The sequence below is a fragment of the Biomphalaria glabrata genome, chromosome 13 (genome assembly GCF_947242115.1).
Source record: "Biomphalaria glabrata chromosome 13, xgBioGlab47.1, whole genome shotgun sequence".
Classification (NCBI taxonomy): Eukaryota; Metazoa; Mollusca; class Gastropoda; family Planorbidae; genus Biomphalaria; species Biomphalaria glabrata.
Window position 1 is genome coordinate 38,021,872 of NC_074723.1, and position 23,559 is coordinate 38,045,430.

Sequence of the window (23,559 nt, forward strand, 5' to 3'; positions counted from 1 at the left end):
CTATTTATATTTTTCCAAGTGACAGGCATATTTGTTTGATCAATTGATAGGATAAAACATTTGAATTAATGTCAGGATAAAACATTTGAATAATATGACATGACCTGACTAATTTTCAGAACATGCCTAGCTGACTATTTGAGGATTCAAGTGGATATTTCTATTGAATTAAAAAGATAAAATATTTGAATAGCTAAGTTGACATATCTATTACATCAATGATTATTAACTGGGCAAACACGTTTAACAAATTTACTGAACACAACAGAATTAATTGCTAATAAATTTTTTAGTTTTAAACTTAATATCAATGCTTTTAGTTTAAAAAAAAAAACAGCTACCACTTTTATGTAGATCCCTACTTTTAAATTGTAAATTCTCAGTTGCTTAACTAGCCTGAAGATTTTATGATTAACATATTAGTACCTTATTCATTAGTAATCTAGTAGAATGCGAGCTCAAAGTCTGCAAGTGATGCCAGATGTTACTTTTTGACAATTAGTTACAATCACAATCATTGAGACATTGACAAAATTCTTTCTCCCTCCTAGAAGGATAAGTATCATCTTTCTAGTTAATGCATTAAAACAGCAACCATCTCTATCTTTAGTTTTCTATTCATGCCACATTGCTCATTCATAGGACAGATGCTATCTCTGCCTTATGGGAGCCCTACAACTTGATCTAGGTGGAGCACCTGCAGGTCCAGCTGGTACTGGAAAGACTGAAACAACTAAAGATTTGGCTAAAGCTTTGGCTATATGGTGTGTAGTGTTTAATTGTTCAGACAGCTTGGATTATAAGGTGATTAGGACCTTAAATATAATTATGTTTCTTTTATAAAGACTTTATTTGAATTAGTGAATATTGAATATTTAGTTCAAATTGTTCATTGACTTATTATTATTATTATAGCTTTTATATAGCGCTACTTTCATGCTTATAGCATGCTCAGAGCGCTTTTGGTCCAATCTCATTTGTGGGGGGAGGGGGTATCTAGGAGTTGGTTTTCCGTGCTGCCTTTAGGCAGAGACATCATGGCTGAGGGGCAGACAAACCATAGCTAAATGGTATAAAGAGGCTTACTTTCATTGAAAAACACCATGGCTAATGGCTTACATATTGTTGTGACTGATGAGACTGGGTGACATAAACACTACAGAACTGAATGACATAAGACTCCACAAGGCTCAGTGACTTAGATAATTATATTAACACAATATATTTTAAGATTCTATACCAGAAATAAATTAATCCTCTCTTGATTTATTTTTTTTTTTGTGTGTTTTTATTGGCGATGCTCTAGTGTTCTAAACTTCATGTAATCCTTAATATGCTATTGGAAGGGAAGGCTGCTTCCATTTTCATTAGACTAGGCTCACAAGTCTGATAAAACTAAAACTCACCCCAAAAAGATGCAAGTCTACAATACATGCGTTCTGAGTACAAAACATGGTCAATGTATGTGAAACAAGCCCCCACCTCTGCCAAGTGGATGTGATCAAAAGGAAAAAAAACCTTTGTGGTGATCCCTACTTTTAAATAGAAAATAGTTGCTTAACTATCTTGATGATAAAGGTGTGATCATCATGTACAAATGAAGCTTTCAGAATGCATCAAATCATATTGTTGTAAACCTGGTGGTGACACAGTTGGGGGTAGTGCTGTGTTTTTTTAGCATACTCAAATCGCCACAGTCCAGCGCAGGATGAGCGGTCAACTGTGACCAGTGACTGACTGTACACGCCAGTTCGGCAACGACCTGTGTGTAAATATTACGCACGCAAGTCATGGCGATTGTGATCATTCTGAGTGGCCAAGAACGTTCCATCCCATTCTAGAAGGCCAGTAGAGACTCTATATAAGAGCGAGTGTGTTAGAAAGACTGGACTTCACGTTACCTCGCAATGTGACCAGACGAGTTAGTGTGATGTTGTTGCCAACCGTACAGTATTTGTAATGTATTTGAAATTAAATTGCTACTGTTACTTTGGAGCCCTGATGAGTTGTGAGGTTCTTTGAGTTCGTTGTGTCGTGTGGTGCAGTTTGAAGAGAGCCTGGGCAGTAGAGGAGAGATTGTAACAATATGAATAGAAGAGCATATAAATGCTTGGGAAGACATGGAAATAGATCTAGACTTCACCATGTATAGAGAAGTGGTAGAGAGACATTCATTGAACAGCCATGTAGCAGCAATGATGTAGCAATGATGTAGCAGTAATGCAGCAATGATGTAGCAGTAATGCAGCAATGATGTAGCAATGATCTCAGCTGACCTAGCTAGTTAAATGGAAAAGACTGGAACTACCAGGTTCTACATAGTATGCATGGGCACTATAGCCCTAACAAGGAAGGCTCTATGGGATAGCCATAGTCATCTTAGGACAGAGGTCTGTCAATGATGATAATGATTACTCTATGGTTTGACTTCTTCAGCTATATTAAATACTGTTTTATTGAGCAATTATTAGATGTTAAAATTTTATGTTATTTTAACATAACTGATAGTTTCAATTTCCATTGTATTCTTCCAGATGATGGGAGGATTCTTCTCTGGGCTAGCACAGTCAGGGGCCTGGTGCTGTTTTGATGAGTTCAACCGAATCAATATTGAAGTTTTATCTGTTATTGCTCAACAACTTATTACTATCAGAAATGCCAAAGTAGCTAAGGTAGGAATCAAAAGTAGATAAGGCAGGATTCAAAAGTAACATAGGCATGAAGCTAAAGCAGCAAATATGAAGCATGTCTTACCACCAAAGAAAGTGTCGATTAAAAAGTGTTACCTGAAAATAAATAAAATAATGACTAATCAAGATAAAGTGACTTTTATCAAAATGTAATTACTTAGATCTGGTTATCATAATATAGAATAAGCTGTAATAAAGACAAAAAAAAATATTAGCAAAGGAATCTAATGAGAAAATAATATTTTCATATCGAACATTGTGCATGAAAGTAAATACTTAGGTTCTAGGTTTCTGAATGAAGATTTCTCGTGTTTTTATTAGGTCTAACGACCCAGATGAAAGTTTACCTTTATTAGATTATATTTCGGCATGAAACTCAAGGCCTACATGTTTTTTTGTTGTTTGTTTTTGGCGTAAAACTCAAGGACTACATGTTTGTTTGTTTTTTTGACATAAAACTCAAGGCCTACATGCTTGCCTCTAGTGTTTCAATCTAGTCCTTTATTAATCTCCATTATTGCCTACTAAAAGAAGAGTGTTTTTGTTTAAATATTATATGGAAAGGGAGTTAAATAATCAATGTAATTAATCAGACTAAAACATTGTTCTCTAGAAAAAGTGGCGAACATCGTTAGGCTTAGTTTTTTTGGCAGTATTATTTATGAAAAGTGTTGCAGACTAAGAAATAAATAACTTCATTTGTACAAGGCACAGTAAATAAAGACACCATATTAACTCCAATAAGTCCTTCATTATAAAATACAAAGATCAGTGTGAGAAAATGTACCTCATTCCTATAATCTTATTCAACTTATTCTGCTCCTCACAAGTCTATAGACTTCTCTAAGTTGTACATTTTGAATAATGGGATTGGAATTTTTATACTAAATACTACTGCAAACTTTCCATATTATAATCAGTAGATACAAGTGTGTATGTAAATGTGAATAAATCAGCAACTCTGGTTTAAAAAGCGAAACAAAATCAATCTTTCAAAGAGTTATCAGAATAACACACCAATATTTCATCAGAATAACACACCAATATTTCATCAGAATAACACACCAATATTTCATCAGAATAACACACCAATATTTCATCAGAATAACACACCAATATTTCATCAGAATAACACACCAATATTTCATCAGAATAACACACCAATATTTCATCAGAATAACACACCAATATTTTATCAGAATAACACACCAATATTTCATCAAATGAACACACCAATATTTCATCAGAATAACACACCAATATTTCATCAAATGAACACACCAATATTTCATCAGAATAACACACCAATATTTCATCAAATGAACACACCAATATTTCGTCAGAATAACACACCAATATTTCATCAGAATAACACACCAATATTTCATCAAATGAACACACCAATATTTCATCAGAATAACACACCAATATTTCATCAGAATAACACACCAATATTTCATCAGAATAACACACAAATATTTCATCAGAATAACACACCAATATTTCATCAAATGAACACACCAATATTTCATCAAATGAACACACCAATATTTCATCAGAATAACACACCAATATTTCATCAAATGAACACACCAATATTTCATCAAATGAACACACCAATATTTCATCAGAATAACACACCAATATTTCATCATGGGCAGTGTTTTTGTTTTACTTATTTTTCCAAATTCTATGTGTCAAGCAGTTTCTTGTATTTTCTAATGTTGCAATTTAAAACTTTCATATATATATTTTTTTTTACACCACACCATATATTAATATATTCCTGAGATCGTCATAATCATTATTTCCAATTTAATGTTGACTATTCATTATCATTACCTCTGTTTTAGTGATGGTTTGAGAGGTGGGTGCGTTTCTAACTTTTAAAACCCCTAGATAGAAGCTTGGTAATTGCATGTTGTGCATGTATGTTTCCATGTAGGTTACGGTCAAAGGGATTCGGTAATGAAATTGGTTAACCTGATTGGTGTTAAAAACAATTTAAAAAATTGTCTCTCTCTTTAGATTACTAGACTGGTAAGAACAAAGTTTTCTATGTTGTCTCCCTCTATAGCTCAATAGGTTCATGTTTGAAGGGCGTGAGATCAAACTGGTTCATACATGTGCAGCCTTCATCACTATGAATCCTGGTTACGCTGGATGGACAGAATTACCTGATAATTTACAGGCTTTGTTTAGACCTATATCAATGATGGTACCAGATTATGGTAAGAGGATGAAACATCTAGAAGGTCTTTTCCTTAGTAGTATTCAAAAGCCACAAGTACAACAATGGCTAAGTGTTTAGAAAAATCCCAAAAGGCCCAAATCTGCAAGTACATGTGATGCCTGTCATGGAGGCTTGATTAAACTGTTCATTGTGCAGAGCAGGCCATTGTCTTGTATTGTCTTTATGCATGGTTCGGGCCAAAGTTTGACTCCTACGGAGATTTATTTATGTATTTAATTTATAAGACAACAAAAATAGAACCTAAACCTATGAACCAGTTTAAAGTTGAGTGATCCTTTTGAATGTTTTATTACTTTTATCTCTGGTATCACATGCAATTTCTTTCTCAGCCTCTGTCATTTGAGATGGCTTGGATCTTATGCTAGATATGCTATATTGTCTCTCTATTCAACTTGGGCTAATTCTTTTCATCTCATTTCAGTATTGATACATTTTCTGCTGTAAGACCAATGAAGCTTTTTCCATTAAGGCCATCCGTGTTGATAAAAATGATATATAATAAACTTACAGATGAAGTTTATATGTAGTTTATTGTCACTCCCGTACAAAGTGACTCCTTGTAGATAAATTATTTCCAGTTGAAAAATCTGGCCATATTTTATTGCTTCTTTTGTTTTAGGTCTGATTGCTGAAGTTATCTTGTACTCAGAAGGATTTGAGTCCTCCAGAACATTAGCCAAGAAAATGGTTCAAATGTACAAACTGTGTAGTGAACAACTCTCGCAACAAGATCATTATGACTTTGGTAATAACCTTGACACATTATTATTATTATTATAGCTTTTATATAGCGCTACTTTCATGCTTATAGCATGCTCAGAGCGCTTTTGGTCCAATCTCATTTGTGGACCGGTGGGGGGGAGGGGGTATCTAGGAGTTGGTTTTCCGTGCTGCCTTTAGGCGCTCAGTAAACACAACTCTTCCCGAGTCGGGTGTCGAACCTCGAGCCCCCTTCTAGGTAGCCAAGCCAAGCCAAGTTCAAGCGCACTTGGCCTCTCGACCACGCTTCCCACATTCTTAAATAAGTATTTCCTAGAAAAAAAGTACACACTCATAAATAATAATGTCCTAGAAAATAGTAGACACTCCTGAATAATTATATCCTAAAGCTAAAGACATGTACACACTCAAATAAAATGTGCTTATATGTTTCATTTAGGTAAAAAGCAAATTTATGATAATGTACACATTTTTGTTTTAGGTATGCGAGCTGTTAAATCTGTCCTGGTTATGGCTGGCAGTTTAAAAAGACAGAATCCTGACAAACCGGAAGATGTAGTTCTGATTCGAGCGCTTCGTGATAGCAATCTTCCAAAGTTTTTGTTCAATGATGCTAAACTGTTTCAAGTAACTCGGTTTTTACTTTTTCATTTATTATTATTATTAGTATAAGTATTACTATTATTTGTTTATGCTTTGAACTGTTATAAAAGACTAACAGCTAGCAGGAAATGAGAAGGCTGACACACTCGCCAAGAGTGGGAGAACAAACTCACAAGTAAACTCTGCACTCTATCCAGAAGAAATGAAGAAATTAATTGTAGATAAAATAAATAAGAAATGGACGAGCTCCCATCCAAATCACAAGAAAGATGACGCTTACTATAAGCTATCCCGACAAGACCAACGCCTAATCTTTCGACTCAGGACCGGACACAACAGAATGCGACAACACATGTTCCAGAAGCTCAAAATTGGAACCAGTGAAATCTGCCCATGTGGAGTATCACCAGAAAATGCTGACCACGTCCTCCAAAACTGCTCTCTCTACCAAGAGGCCCGTATAAGACATTGGCCCCAAATCACCCCAATAGAAAGAAAACTATATGGAGAGCTCCCTGATTTGGAAACCACTGCGCAGTTCATCTCATGTATTGGTCTAGTCATATGAACACTCCAACATAACAATGAGAACGATGAAGAAGAAGAAGAACTAACAGCTATATATATAAACTCTTCTAACAAATGTCAAAACAATAGAAAGATGAAGTAAAAACCACAGTGTTCAGCCCTGTAATAAATGTGAACCATTTGATGAAGTGATAAATCACTCTGTTGATTAATAAACCACTACATCTATTCATGTAGGCCCTACTTCTGATTATAAGCTTACTGAACCATACAATAGTAAAAACTGTAAATTATTATTGTGCCATAATCTAAATAATCACTCATATTGCATGTTAATAATGTGTATTTACTTACATGGAGCTTGAGCTTTTAATTAGTTTTTAGACAAACATATTGTTATCTATGAATTATCAATTCATTTGTGGAAAGTTTTTGTTATAGTTTTATCACAAGCATTAACCAGAATATTTCTTATAGATAAATCTAAATTTTTAAAAAATTATATTTTTGGGTGGAATAAAAAAAAGTATTAAGAAATAGTTATGAAACTTGTTCACTGAGTGGTTTTATAATGTTTTGCAGGCCATACTTTCAGATCTTTTTCCTGGTGTTAACATACCAGAACATGATTATGGCCAGCTGAAAGATGAGATCATGAACATCCAACTAGAAATGAAGCTCCAAGTGGTGGACACACAAGTTGTGAAAGTGATACAGTTCTTGGAGACTATGATTGTCAGACATGGTGTTATGTTAGTTGGACCAACTGTGGTGGAAAGACCACAATTTACAGGGTATTGTATTACATTTGTAGCCATTCTAATTGTAGTGTATAGGTATGTAAATCTTAAACGTGTAAGTTTTCATTCACTCTGGGACTCACACAATTCTCTACAACTTTTTTACTTTTTAAAGTAATGACTTTATGTTCTTGCATTTGAAAAGTTTGAACCAGGGCCTAAAAAGCAGAGTTTAATAAGGAATCCATCAAAAGGACATGATCTGCTAAGCTAGCATTTAAAAAAAATATATAGTCATCTATCCACATTATGTCCTTTTGTTGTACAATGACCTTGTTTCTTAGGTCTATACATTGAAAGTTAACAACAATCAATAATTAAACACATTCAATATCAACTTTCTCTGTGGCACCAGTGAGACAAAGACCAGAAATAAAATAGGCTCCTCCCTTGGAATTATGTATAACAATTTGAACAAATTTAAAAATATTTTAAAGACCATCTTTCACACTTAGAGCATTTATATATATATGTATATATAGTTCGTCCATCGTGGTTTGATGATGACCACTTTTGTCATCCAGGGGGCTGAGGGCTTTGCACAAGGGTTTTGTGCCCCCTCATTTGGCTGGAGAGACCTATGTAATGTTTGGCCTTCTTCTTCTTCTTTGGATAGACTGTCATATGTAAAAAAATGCATATCTTGTTTCAGCTAATTTGGGACAGGTTCTGAGTTTTCTGAATTTTTTTCACAATTTCATGATGTAGGTGTAGGTTAAGACATCATTGATATTTTAAGGTAATTATGTCTTACAATGCATACAGCTCAACCAAATAAAAAGTTATTAACTGTTGCCAAATTTTCTTTGAAAATATTATAACATCATCATTAAAATGAAAAAAGAAAAAAAAGACAGTTATTTGGAAAGTAAAAAGATTCAATACAAATTTTGACACCTGGCAGGCTTTGTTGTGCAGTTGTTTAAATGATCTGAGCGCTTTGTTATCCTCCCCTGATGTTTGATAGGGTAGTCAGACTCATTGCTAGTTATTTGGTGCAGTTCCTTCCTAACTATTTAGCTTGTAACCTAAACACTTTTCATTCTGTTCATAATATTTTTTTACACAATTAAAAAAAAAAAATGTTCATCTTTTGTGAATGAAAAGATTAATTGCCAATGTCTAAAGTTTGGTGAATGTGTATTGTGTAGTGTTTGTGCTTCAACCTTATTAAGGCATTAGATTAAGCATCAGATCTGAAATTACATTGGAAAAGACATAACATTAGAATAGGTATAATATGTATTTTAATTCTAAATCAATTTACCTTTACCTATCCCTTAGTCTGTTGGACCATTGGGGCACCATGGCAAGATTCATCTACTGTCTTTCTCGATTCCTCTCTGTCTTTTGCCTTAGTTAGAACCTTTTTCAATGGCAGGCCCGTCCATTCTTTATGTTGTCCTCCCATCAATTTCTCTGTCTGTCTCTTCTTCATTTTCATGGTACTAAATATATAATAACCCTATCTATTTAAGCAAAAAAATGTTCTAAAGTTTTGATGACTTGTTTCATTAGATTCTAGAAAAAGCTTTGACCAGTTTGTACAATCAAGGTGTACAGAATGAATTCTATCAACCAGTTCATGTGTATGTTATGAATCCAAAATCTATTACTATGAATGAATTATATGGAGGTGTGGACAAACAAACGCTCGAGTGGAAAGATGGGCTCATGGGACTGACTGTCAGGTTTTGTGTCAACGTAAGAGTTTAGCAGTTAGATTTAGTTTGAAAATTGGCAAGAAAATTTGCATTAAGATAAGTGTTAGAATATATTGTTTACTTAACGATAAGTGAAATAGTAGGTTACATTATTCACATGAGTATGAAGTGTAAATGTTTATTATTGTGACTAGCCTGTGAATACATTCGGCATTATTTTGAACTGTTTAGGACACAACCAAAGACCATCAGTGGATAGTATGTGACGGCCCTGTGGATGCATTATGGATAGAGAACATGAACACAGTGTTAGACGACAACAAAATGTTATGCTTAGCCAATAGTGAGAGAATCAAATTTACACCTTACATCCACATGATCTTTGAGGTGCAGGATCTTGCCGTAGCTTCACCCGCGACAGTCAGCAGGTGCTTGCTACTGATTGCATTTCTTCATTTTTAGTTTAAGATATAGATTTGTAATTGAATAAGATATTTTTGTATAGTAATGCCAGGAAAGACTTTTACTTTGACAGTCTGGCTCAGCATCCAATTGTTACAAATATGTTATTGTATATTTCTACCAAAGTTTCGCTACACAAATTAAATTTATCTGAATTTAGTTGCTTAGTTTTAAAACTTGATCTTAATTTGATTTTAATATATTTTCATGATGATTGTCACATTTGAAGGTGTGGAATGGTTTACGTTGACCCAGATGAACTGAAGTGGCTACCATTTGTTAAAACATGGCTTGATAAATGGGGTAAAAATATGTCCCCGGAGGCTCCTGCCTATCTTCTCAAACTCTTTGAAATCTATGTTGAAGATGGTCTAAGATTTGTCTCCAAAAAATGTACTCAGACAATGAACCAGGTCAGTATTTTAATTTTGTGTGATCATTCTATTAAGAGACCAAGTCCATTATTAGTTCATATTACGTACTGAAAATAATCATTTGTTAAAATTACACTTAGTCATATTTAGCCTACCTTTTTTTAGTGATATAAACTAAAACTTATTTAAACTCATACAAACTGAAAGTCATATATACCTATCTTATTTCATTTATACCTATTTCAATACAAACAGTGGCCACCAATATAAGACTTATTTTTTCATGCACTTATATCAAAATTAGTTACATTTAAATTAAGTGATTAACATTTCTGATAATGTGTGTTGATTTGTCTTATTTTGAAATGTAATTTTTGTATGTTGATGTAATTATGACATTTAAATGTTAAAACAAAAAAAAAAGGGAACCTATACACTAAGTTTGGTCAACATCTTTATGTGTGAATTGTCCTAGAAATGTGAAAAAGTAGCAATTTTTTCACAATTTTTGCCCTAACATAAACATAACATTTCTATTTTTTAGGATGGGGGAAGTCAAAGTGTCCATTGTAATAGATTGTAATAAATTGTAATACATTGTAATAGATGCTATGCTTAAGAGTTACTAAGACATAATTGGCAACACATTTATTCATATTGAAAATCAAACAAAATTTTTTTTAAAACTCTAATTATTTAACAAAAAAAATATTGTGCAGTGTATATGATAATGTGTATTCACCTTTTTGAATTTCAAGATTATATCATTACAATGTTAAATGGATAGAGATGGAAGGTAGTGAATAATGTAATGATAGAAGCATGCAAATGCTATTAGCTAAGGTTGACCCATCAGGGTGCCAAGAAAGATTCCAGTGCTTTTTAAAAATGATGTTGGATTAAATACAAAGTATCTTAAAGAACTATATCCATATCAGTAAGAACAAATTAGTTTCAATGTAGACTTAAGAATTCTCAACATTTAGATCTGTACTCTTATTTTCCAGGTAGATATCAGCAAAATAAACTCATTTTGTAAGTTGCTTGAAGCCATTTTCTTCTACAAGCTTGGTCAATTTGACTGGTCACTAGAATCCTCCAAGATGTTTCGATTTCTGTGCCAGATCTTTGTGTTTTGTTACCTTTGGGCTCTTGGGGGTAACCTCAATGATGAGTACAGAGATGTTTTTGATCTGTTTATACGACAACAATTTGATGAAAATCAAGATGCCAAGGTAACTGAAACAATATTATGTGTTGATAGTTTCAATCAGATATTCTATTTATACATCATAGGCAATTTAGTGCTGAACGGGCTCAGAGTTGATTTCATTGTTGGATAATATAACAACAAATTTGGACCTTAAAGATAATTACTTCCTAGTCCAAACCTCCCGCAGGACGACGGGGGATGGGAGCGGGCAGGGTTTGAACCCTGGACTATTGATAAATCTGAACGATAGTGCAGTGCGAAAATCGCATGACCATGCAGCCATCCTATCCTTAATGGCTGACATACAAGACCATAGTAGTAACATACAACTCTTGAAAAGTACCAGTAGACTTACATCTTAATTCCTGCTCAAAACTTTGATCAATGTTCATTATTCATACCAATATCCTTCTGTCATGCTTTTCTCTGTGTACAGGTGCACCTCAAGGTAAACGAGTGGTCATATTTATTGACGATCTCAACATGCCCAAACTGGACACGTACGGCTCTCAGCCACCTATTGAACTTTTACGACAGTATCTAGACTTTTATGGTTTATATGACAGAGAAACAATGACCTGGAAAGAGATTCAGGTGCTAAAAATAATTGCGAACATTTTTTTTTTCATACAGGATAACAAAATGTTTACTGTTTGAGTGCATGTGTATGAGTTGAAGATTTTTGATTAAACTGATAATAATAATAGTTTTATTTATAAAGCGCTGTTAACAAACAAAATGTAGGCTCAAGGCGCTGTAATAACATTACAAACACAAACACGACAATAGAAATAAAAAACTAATCTAAAAAAGTTTTAAACAAGTAGGTCTTAATGTCCTTCTTAAAAGTGGTATAGCATGTTGTCTGTCTGAGATCAATGGGGAGTGTGTTCCAAACCTTGGGTCCGTGCACTGAAAAAGCCAGCAGACCGTAGCTTTTGAGGGAGAAACATGGCACCACTAAAAGCGTTGAGTCCATTGAGCGTAGGGCTCTCTGGGGGACTTATGGAGTAATCAGTTCTCTAATGTACAGGGGCATCTCATTGTTTTTATATACACTGATGACAAAGTGTGGCGACCTTGTAATCGATTCTTGTAAACTGATGTACCTGGCATGATAACAACAGCCAAAGAACAATGGGGAGAGTCTTGCAATGTGGACCACTTTTTTTTACCCTTTATATATTTAGAGGGTAGCATTCTTAATATACTGGCTCGCCATGATATAAAATGTTAAATAATTTTAAATGATTCAGAATGGCTCATACTGGAAACCCTCTTTGACTGCAATTTTGAAATCATTAAAACTAATTCCACCTTGGACTGACAAGCTGTGAAGAGACTATAAAGTTGTTTTAAATAGGCATAAATATAAAAGTATTCAATTTTGTCATTGCAAATATCATTTAAAGAATTCACCTATCCCTTAGCCTGTTTAACTGTTGGGACACCACGCATGATCTGTCGACTGTCTTTCTCCATTCCTCTCTGGTTGTTTTTTTTTGCCTTTAATAGAATCTCTTTCAATGACTGGTCATCCATTCTTTTATGTTGTCTTCCTATCTCTTTCTGTGCTGCCTCTTCTATTTCCTGGTTCTGTTCCCTGCAGAAAGTTTTTTGCGAGCCCTGAAGACCTTGTGGTCATAAAGGAATATGGTCATAAAGTTTTAGTTTTCTGTTATTGACAGTGGTTAGCAGGTCATCTCTGGGCCCGATTGTCATTGTGATCCAGTATCTAATCTTTTGTTTATGTTTCAGTCCGGTGTATGTGATAATTAGGATCATTCTGTAGCATATATCTATGGCCAGGATCCTCCTCTATAGTTCTGCAGTTCAAGCATATAAGAATGTGGCCATGGCCAAAGTCTGATTTAAGTGTGGAGGGCTATACCTTTGTCTTTCTAAATTGCTATGAGTTAACCAAGTGCTCCTGTGAACTGGCCAGTAGTTCAGTTTTGGTTTCTTTATCTGAAACAATAGCTCTTAGGTATTTAAATTTACTTGTCAACTTTCTTTAAGCCTCCAATACTAATGTCTGTTGGCTATTAGAGTCATAATTAGTGTTTTTTCAACATTGATTTGCACAACCTATGCTGTGGAAGTCTTGTCTTTGAGCAACTAGTAAGCTAGTCCCTGCCAGACCATCTATGTATTCAGCAAAGCACAAGTAGGTAATTTTTCTTCCTTTAATGCTTGCAGTACCTTTGTAACCTTTGATGTTGAAAGCTTTCTTAAAATCTATTAAGACTTGACAGAGTATCCTGAAGCTTAGGATTTTTTTCTGTTGTGCTGTGACCTTGTCTAAAACCTGCTTGTCCTACTAAAATTTTTGTCATCTATTGGTTTTAGATGGTATAATATAATTTTTAACAGGACTTTGCTGGGATGGCTTATGAGGCATGATAGTTTTGACAGAGTTGCAAATAGCCTTTTTTTAGCAGGGTGATGATGAGTGATTGAAACCAGGGCTTGGGCCAGTCTCTTGACTGCCAGATCCTGTTGCAAATCTTAAAAAGTGTCTTTATTATCTTTACTCCTCCAGCCTTGTAGAAACTTACCCCCAAAAAAGTATATATGTGTGTGTGTTAATGTCATTAAATGATGGAATAGATTTTGATAAGAGAATAAATATTCTTTGTAATACAAAAGTTCATATGATCAATTTAATTCAGATATATTCACTCAACAAGAGTTCCAAGTAGCACTTTGAATATTTAACAGTCTTAAAGATATTTTAAGTGTTTATTTCACTTAAGAAATTTGGTTTGAAATGATAGTCCTGTTTCTGAATCTATTCTGAAGTGAAAGTTGGCAACCAGAAGTTATATTATCAGAATTAGAGAATTTAGTGCTGCCAAGAAGGTACAGGTGTGGCAATGGAGATATATAGGCTTTCACAAAATAATCTATCTTCAAACCAGAGAAGCCATTACTGACAATCAGCAAAGTGGACATATTTAATCCTGTGTTCAAGATTCCATGAAATAATCTTTCAAATTCTCTTTTAGTCAATTTTAAAAGAAAAAAGCTGATACACTGCTACACAGCTTTGTGCACTGACTCAAACAATTTTTTCTGTTACAGGATGTAACCCTTGCTGCTGCCTGTTCGCCTCCTGGTGGTGGTAGAAATCCTGTGTCACCAAGGTTATTTCAACATTTTTCCATGTTCACCATCCCATCCCCAACTGAAATGAGCCTAAAACAGATGTTTTTAGTAAGTACAGAGTTGTTTTTTTATTGAAACTTTTCTTTAGTACAATATTTTGTTTTTGTTTTTATGTGTTTATGATGTTCCTTCAAAATTAAAAGATTATTACGTTGTAGCCCAAACCTCCCTCAGGTAGTCGGAGGATGGTGACTGTGTTTGAACTAGGAACCATTCAGACAATAGTCCAGAGCTCCTACCGTATCATCATTTTAACAAGGGCCTCACTTAAATACGTTATAATTTAATTTTTAATGGTATTGATATTTTATACTTAAAATATTAATATTGTAAAAAATGTTTTACTTATTTCGGATGTTCCTTCAGAGTTGAAGATAATTACTTCCTAGTCCAAAAACCTCCCGCAGGACGACGGGGGATGGGAGCGGGCAGGGTTTGAACCCGGGACCATCGATAAGTCCGGACGACAGTCCAGCGTGTAAACCGCACGACCAGGCAGCCATTCCGCATTGAGTGTAATATATATTTTCAGTTAAAAAATAGTGATTGTAAATTGTATTGACTACATTCTCAAATGTCAGGGTAAACTGCCTGGTCATTTAGTATTTGTGAATGTTGTCATGTTGGTCACTCCTGTCAGGTCTGGACTAGGATGTTCTAATCTTCAATTCAGATAGAATGTCTGTCCTATAACACACATTGAAATAATTTACAATTTATTGAAATATAAAATGTTTTCAACTACTTGTGGAAAAAAAAAGATAATTAGATAAAATATAACTTTTTTGACTAGTAAATTAAAATACATTTGGTAAAGACTTTGTTGGCCTCTTTCAGTCATTGAACAAAGTATTTACTTAATAATAAAAACATAGTTTAGGTTATTGGGCCTATTATGTTTGACTTCACTTTTACTTCCAGGCAATCATCAATGGGTTTTTACTAGACTTCTCTCGCAATGCCCGTACATTAGCTGAACCGATAGTTAACTCAGCTGTTGAACTCTATTTTAGAATGAGCTCAGACCTACTTCCTACGCCTGCCAAATCTCACTACGTTTTCAATCTGAGAGACCTTTCTAAAGTAGTCCAAGGTCAGCATTCTACTTTATAAATTGTCTGCTACTAAGCATTTAAACAACAAAATATCATGAAATTTTCACCTTTTCAATATCCCATATTAAAATAATTACTGTTGATATAATTATAATTAATTGCAAGATGATATGAAAATAGCTTTAAAATACCACTGAAAATATTGTTCGACTAGTACTGTGAATCAGAAACTATGAAAAGAAAACAAAGCTTTAGAATGTCTAAGTGAAAGAATTGTTGTTTGAAAATTATTATCACCTCAAAGCTCGAGAGTGACCATAAGGCCTAGAATGCAGACTGGTTCTGATTACAAATAAAAGTAAACTAACATTATTGAGAAACAGCTCTTCAATGAAGAAGTTGATAAATTCAATTTCATATCAAACTTTAAATAGTTCCACAATAAAAGCACAGATTTTTTAATTAGAGCTACATTAATTTACAGTAACAAAAGCAGGGGGTTAATTAAACAAATTTAAAAAAAATAGATTACAAAGTCTCACAAAAATGGTTTGGACTTTCTGAATTTTTTTTTTTAATAGTATTTTTAGATTGATATTTTCATAGGATGAAATTATAGCAAAAATTCTATTTCTTCTTTCACTTTTACTCTTTTTTTTTTTTTTTTAACAAACCATTTCCTTGTAATTTTATTGCTAGAATCTCAATTTCATTTTCTGTTAGAATTTTCAAATTTGTAATGACATTTTATTGTTTTGTAGGTATATTGCAGGCTGATGCAGGAATCTTCCGTGAAAAAAATTCAAATTGTTCGTCTATTTATTCACGAGACTCAAAGAGTGTTCCATGATCGACTGATTAACAATGAAGACAAGCTTTTCTTCCACAAACTTATGGCAGAAATTGTGTACAAAACATTCAATGAGGTTATGTTTAAATTACTGTTATCATTATTTTTAATTTATTTAATTATTGTTTCCAATCTAATCAGTAATGTTAATTAGAACTGAAATAAATACAATCATCAATAGAAGTAATAGCATCAATAGAGGCAAAATAATCTTTATTAATAACTCTTTAAAATGTGAACATTTAGGTCAATGCTCTTAAATTGGTGTAAGAAGTGCAAACAGTCTTGTTCCTATTCATATTACAATGTGAACATTCATTCAGATTGATGAATGTTTGTATAGAAATTTATTCCATTGTTGATGAGCTTGTCATTGTGTTGTAGTTCTAGTAAGCATTTAGCTTACTTGATACAAAACTCTAAATAAATTCTGAAAATGTTTCAACACCTACAATCAACACACATTCTGTCTCTCATCTCCTACTTCTTTCATCAGCTGCTAAGCTTCTTTTACCAACTGTAGAAATCTGAATTTAGCAGCAACAGTTTTCTGTCAATACAAACATGGGCACACACTCCATAACATACATGTTTAATAGTTTTTAGTTAGCTCAGTGCAATGGAATCTATATTTCATTTAAAATGGGGGGGGGGGGGGGGGAAGAGGATCTGTGAAGAGTGGCGGAAAAGCTTAAACTGCTGTGCTATCCATCAAAGGGGCTCAAGCTCATAACCCGACTAAGATCTGAGTTGTGTTTGCTGGGTTCCTGAAGGCAGCACAGAAATTTCTCACAGATAGCCCATACTCTCACAAAAAAAGAGATTGGACCATAGCGCACTACCATAAGCATGAATAATGAAGCTACAAACCAGCCTAAATCTCATTCATTCTCCTGACCTGAACTGAGATTGTCAAGATCTTACTACCCTATTTATTAGACCATCATTGTATCACTTGGCCATCCTATCTAAAATACAAATGTCAATTTTTTTTAATTTTTAAAATTAACTCCAAACATCTGACCCTCATCAAATATCAATGCCAGTAAAGAATTCTTTTAATTATTTTCAGAACTTTGATCCGCATTCATTTATCAAAGATCCTTTACTGTTTGGTAATTTCATGAAGATGGGATGCCCACCAGAAGAGAAATTTTATGAGGAGATATCTGACATGAACAAACTTCAACATGTTTTAGGGGAGGTAACAAACTGCTATTTAATGATTTCTAAAATTTATATTGTGTAATGAAAATTTGATATGAAAATATCAAAATAAAACGATAAAGTTCTAGACATTTGGAAACTTAGTTTTATACTTCAAATAGTTACATAGGTATAATGTTTTTAACCATTTCAAAAGTTATCATCAAGCACTTCATAGTCTAACCTCTATATTTTATTAAATCATCTAAATTAAAATACATCTTATATAGAACTCTACAAAGCTTTTAATACTTACTTATGTAGAAATTCCTTCTGTTTGAGACAGTATCTAGATGACCTTAACCTTACATCACCTAAAGAAATGCGTCTTGTGTTCTTTATGGATGCAATGGAACATATTACTCGACTAGTCATGATGATTCAACAAGAAAGAGGCAATGCCTTATTGGTTGGAGTGGGAGGAACAGGAAAACAGTCATTAACAAGGTTCAATATATAAATATGTATAATATTTTTACCAGATTGTTGAGTTAAAATAATCATTTTTTTACAGTTTTAAAAGAACATTTATATATACTAGTAGATAAAAACACACCTAAGTATGTGATTATTATTTTTTTGTGTGCAGATTGTCTGCCCACATGTGTAACTATCGCTGCTTCCAGATTGAGCTCTTTCGAGGCTATGACTATTCTTCATTCCACGATGACCTGAAAAAATTGTATGATACAGCAGGCATTCAAAATAAACCCACAATTTTTTTATTTACTGATACACAGGTTGGCAAAAGAGTTTATATATATATATATATATATATATATATATATATATAGAGAGAGAGAGAGAGAGAGAGATACATATGTATGTATGTAAATATCTGTGTGATCATGTGTGTTTGTCAAACTGTATGTATGTGAATATCTGTGTGATCATGTGTGTTTGTCAAACTGTATGTATGTGAATATCTGTGTGATCATGTGTGTTTGTCAAACTGTATGTATGTGAATATCTGTGTGATCATGTGTGTTTGTCAAACTGTATGTATGTGAATATCTGTGGGATCATGTGTGTTTGTCAAACTGTATGTATGTGAATATCTGTGTGATCATGTGTGTTTGTCAAACTGTATGTATGTGAATATCTGTGTGATCATGTGTGTTTGTCAAACTGTATGTATGTGAATATCTGTGTGATCATGTGTGTTTGTCAAACTGTATGTATGTGAATATCTGTGGGATCATGTGTGTTTGTCAAACTAATGTGATACATATTGAGATTTGAAAAATCTAATACTGGTACTATACTATATGGCTCCTTCTATTTGAAAGACAATGGATAAGCCTGGATGCGTCATCAGTTTTAGTTTCTTCTTGAGACTAGGCAGAATCTGGTTTTATTAAACAAGCCAATTCTTAAGTGTCAAAGTTTGCCGCAGTTAGTGTATATGAATGCACCTGTTATAGCGCTATGTGACAGGACAGCTTTCTTTATCATCTTTTTGTCTCTAGCTGCTTCATTCCTTTTGTTCTCAATGAGGTTTGTACCAGTATGCACAGTCTATCTTTATGCTGACCAATATTCGGTGATCTTTGTACCAGTTTGCACAGTCTATCTTTATGCTGACCAATATTCGGTGATGTTTGTACCAGTATGCACAGTCTATCTTCATGCTGACCAATCTTGGGTGATGTTTGTACCAGTATGCACAGTTATCTTCATGCTGACCAATCTTGGGTGATGTTTGTACCAGTATGCACAGTCTACCTTCATGCTGACCAATCTTGGGTGATGTTTTTACCAGTATGCACAGTCTACCTTCATGCTGTCCAATCTTGGGTGATGTTCTTGAAGCCTTTCTCAGTACAATTACCTTTGACTATCTGTGTCTTGCCTTTATGGGTGTCCACTTAATTTGTTTAGATAACATTACTTTACAAGTAGGTCACAATGATGCAGATTGATATCCCCTCTAAATATCACCACAACAAAATAACATCCACAAAATTCATGTTACAAAACATTTTATTGGTGGTCAAATGCCTTGTCATCAATGTTTCCCTTGCACTAATTTCAATATAATTGACCATAAACATCAATAATCATACAAGTGCACCACTGCGCACTAGTTTTTTAATGTGCTAGCTATACTACGACATAATGACAGAAAAAAAATATGTGAGTTTTGTCATCTGACAGATTGTGGTAGAAGAATTTCTAGAAGATATTAACAACATGCTGAACTCTGGAGAAGTTCCAAACTTGTTTGAACCTGACGAGTATGAGAGGTTGATAATAGGCTGCAGACCAGGTGCTAAAGAGGCAGGAATTCCTGAAGGAAATAGAGATGCAATTTATGACTATTGTATCCATTGTGTCAGGTACAGTTGACATTATTGTTTTAACCGTCAGGCACTTATGACCTTTCTATATTTCATGTATAAATGACTCTAGACCTAACTGTATCCAGTGTGTCAGGTACAGTTGACATTATTGTTTTAACCATCAGGCACTTATGACCTTACTATATTTCATGTATAAATGACTCTAGACCTAACTGTATCCATTGTGTCAGGTACAGTTGACATTATTGTTTTAACCGTCAGGCACTTATGACCTTACTATATTTCATGTATAAATGACTCTAGACCTAACTGTATCCAGTGTGTCAGGTATGTTTGAACTTTGAACTTGTACCTGGTCATTTGACTTTTTTTTTTATCCATTTTTCACGTTCATTTGACTTCTCAATGTCCCCCTATAACAGGTTCAATCCTTTACCCTTGGAAACTGCCTTGTTCATTTTAATGTGTGGGTGTAGGATATCTCGCACCTGTTCATAGAAAGTCATTAATCCATTGTCATCATGTTCAGAGAATTGTGCTTGTCACTTGACTGGTGTGTAGCACTACATACATATGGTCATCTTCACCTTACCCTGTCATGTAGTCTGTCTGACTGTTGGGGCACCATAAACATATGTTGACAGAATTGTGCTTGTCACTTGACTGGTGTCTAGCACTACATACATATGGTCATCTTCACCATACCCTGTCATTCAGTCTGTCAAACTGTTGGGGCACCATAAATATCTGTTGACAGTTTTTCTCCATTTCTCTCTATCAGGATTAGAGTTTCTTCCGTAGACAGCCCCATCCACTCCTTAATGTTGTCCTCCCAATCCTTTCCTTTTTACACCACCTTCTTTATTTCCCTGGTACTTTTACTTTTTACTTTTTGCGAGCCCTGAGAATCTCATTGTACAGTCTTAACTTGTGTTTTTTAACAGTGGTCAGAAGGTCATCATGGGGCTTGGTTGCCATTGTAAATTGTAATCCTGTTTTGGATTTCCAAGTTTGAAAATATAATCTTTGTATGTGATACAAGTTAACAATTTGTATGAATTGTACCATGCATAGGTAAATGAATGAACAGTCACAGTAAAGTAAAAAAAAAAAGTAAGACAAGATGATTAGAAGGCACTCAAGAATGAACTATTAGTTGCAGATTGGTTGAGAGCAATTAAAGTGAATTAAGAGTATAGATATCATGTTGTGATAGAGTCAACACTGTTACCCCTTAGATCTTCATTTGGACACTCTTAAAAAGAAAACAAAAGCTGAGATTACAAAAGTGTAAAGGTCTAAAATTAATGTGCATAACTAGATTAACAAGGAATATCTGTAGACTGATAAGATAAAAAAATTATTTCGATGGTTATGAAGAAAACTTTTCAGAGAAATAAATTCTTTAAGACTCTGTACTGTTGTAATATTTTAATCCAGACATAATAAATTTGTTTAATATTATTTTCTGTAAAGATGCCCTTTAAATTTAATTGCACTTTATCGGTCTGTATTTTTTCCAGAAATAATCTGCACATAGTATTGTGCATGCCTCCGGTGGGCTCTGCCTTTCGATCACGATGCCAGATGTTTCCATCTTTGGTCAACTGTTGCACCATAGACTGGTTCATTGAATGGCCGAAAGAAGCTCTTTTAGGAGTGGCACAGTCTTTCTTCAAAACCGTATCTTTAGGATGTTCAGATGAAATCAAAGTAAGTCTTACACTAAATTATTATTTTATTGAGCATTAGAAAGAAAATGTGATTCTCAAATATCTATGATCATTAACATCCATTCAAGACTTCAATTGAAAAACTTGACTTGCATTTTTCTAGAAAGTACCATTTAAAAAATATGAAGCAAACTAATCCTCAAACATTAATGTTTACTATTTAAGTAAACAAACAAAAATCAATAGTTATAACTATTTTTGTTTTAACAAAAAAAAAAATTAATATTGACACATAATACAAACACAAATAGACATACAAGAAATGTTTAATTTAGAGCAAAACAAATTTGAATATTTTGTAGCAAAATACTTTGTCAACAAGTTACAATTAATTTAGCATCTTAACCATTACAACAAGAAAGTTCTTATTCATTTTACATTGGTGTATTATCAAAAGGACTTGATTACATAGGTGAGACATTGATATTTTATTGCCCTAAACACATATATAGAGGCTCCTCTTTCTGAACTTGTGATCTATGGAGGCAGATGAATAAAACTTGTGTTGCCTGGTCAAGTAGTATTCACTCCAGACTGTCATCTTGATGGTCCCGGGTTCAAACTCTGCCCACTGGCTTCCCCTGTCAACCTGAAGGAGGTGGGGGCTAGGAAATAAGGATATTATATTCTGAAGTAACATCTGAAACATGTTAAACAAACAAAGCTTATCTGTTTCTATAACCAAAGGTTAACTAGGGTGTCACATGGCCAGCAGAGTGCTAACTGCCTTTTCTTTCCCTATCATATATCAGGTACCCATTACAGTTGGGTGCATTCAGGGTCCTCCAAAAATCATATATCAGGTACCCATTAGTGTTGGGTGCACTCAGGGGCCTCCAAAAAATCATATATCAGGTACCCATTAGAGTTGGGTGCACTCAGGGGCCTCCAAAAAAATCATATATCAGGTACCCATTAAAGTTGCATGCACTCAGGGGCCTCCAAAAATCATATATCAGGTACCCATTAAAGTTGGGTGCACTCAGGGGCCTCCAAAAAATCTCAAAATTAAAACTCCAAGTCGTCACTGATTTTCAAACTTGAATCCCTCTCATCAGTTTAAAGCCAAGTGCTTTACCACTTGACTTGGATGGCTGCCTGGTCGTGCGGTTTGCGCGCTGGACTGTCGTTCGGATTTGTCGAGGGTTCAAATCCTGCCCGCTCCCATCCCCCGTCGTCCTGCAGGAGGTTTCGACTAGGAAGTAAACTATCTTCAACTCTGAAGGAACATCCGAAACATGTAAAACAAACAGACCATCATGTCCCACAAATTGTGTAATAGTTTGAGTATTTCATTTACAGGACAATGTATCTAAAATGTGTGTAGAAATTCATATGAGTGTTACAGAAATGTCAGAGAGATTCTTCACTGAGCTAAAGCGTCGTTACTATACCACACCCACCTCCTACCTTGAGCTGATCAACCTGTACATTACCATGGTACAGGAGAAAACAAGGTACACTCATTTCTTCTAAGTAAATATAATTTGAAAGAAGTGATCATAAATTGCACTTCATATTAAATCCTAGAATAGAAACTACCTTCTATTGTTCTAATATTTCAAAGTCAATTCTTCCTTATAAATATTTTTTTATTAAATAAAGCCAGACTTATTTAACATTTTTGGATGTTATTAATGTAAAAAAAAAACATTTATCTTGGATTGTACTAAATCTTGCTTTTCCTTTTTGACCATTGCACAAATCTATCCTTTTCAGAGAGACTCTTCTCAGCCCTTTAATCTTTCTCTTTTTTTTAATCCTTAAAGTAATGTTCTTTCGCTTGACTTTGACATGAGTATATATTATTGGTTTAGAATAAGTTATTAGATTTGTCAAATGAGGTTAGTTAAAAAAGCTAAGTTGTAGTAGAGCTGATGCTTGTAAACATAGTGAGCTAAATCTGGATATAACTGAAGTTTGATCTTTCTATCCA

At 34.1% G+C, this 23,559-nt stretch overlaps 1 protein-coding gene and 1 pseudogene across 2 annotated transcripts in view; both read left to right on the plus strand.

The window, feature by feature from the left end:
- Positions 1–11,213, plus strand: part of LOC129922303 (dynein axonemal heavy chain 6-like) — a 31,116-nt gene extending 19,903 nt beyond the window's left edge. Inside the window, exons 9-15 of one of the 2 annotated variants that reach the window (XM_056007821.1) lie at positions 643–804; positions 2,535–2,672; positions 4,768–4,921; positions 5,564–5,689; positions 6,146–6,291; positions 7,378–7,589; positions 11,103–11,213. In XM_056007821.1, coding sequence (XP_055863796.1) covers positions 643–804; positions 2,535–2,672; positions 4,768–4,921; positions 5,564–5,689; positions 6,146–6,291; positions 7,378–7,589; positions 11,103–11,106 — 942 coding nt within the window. In that variant the 3' untranslated portion in view covers positions 11,107–11,213. Of the gene's footprint in view, positions 1–642; positions 805–2,534; positions 2,673–4,767; positions 4,922–5,563; positions 5,690–6,145; positions 6,292–7,377; positions 7,590–9,113; positions 9,251–11,102 lie in introns of those variants that run through there. The other variant, XM_056007820.1, reaches the window with a different exon arrangement.
- Positions 11,214–11,507: 294 nt separating this feature from the next.
- Positions 11,508–23,559, plus strand: part of LOC129922300 (dynein axonemal heavy chain 6-like) — a 46,862-nt pseudogene continuing 34,810 nt past the window's right edge.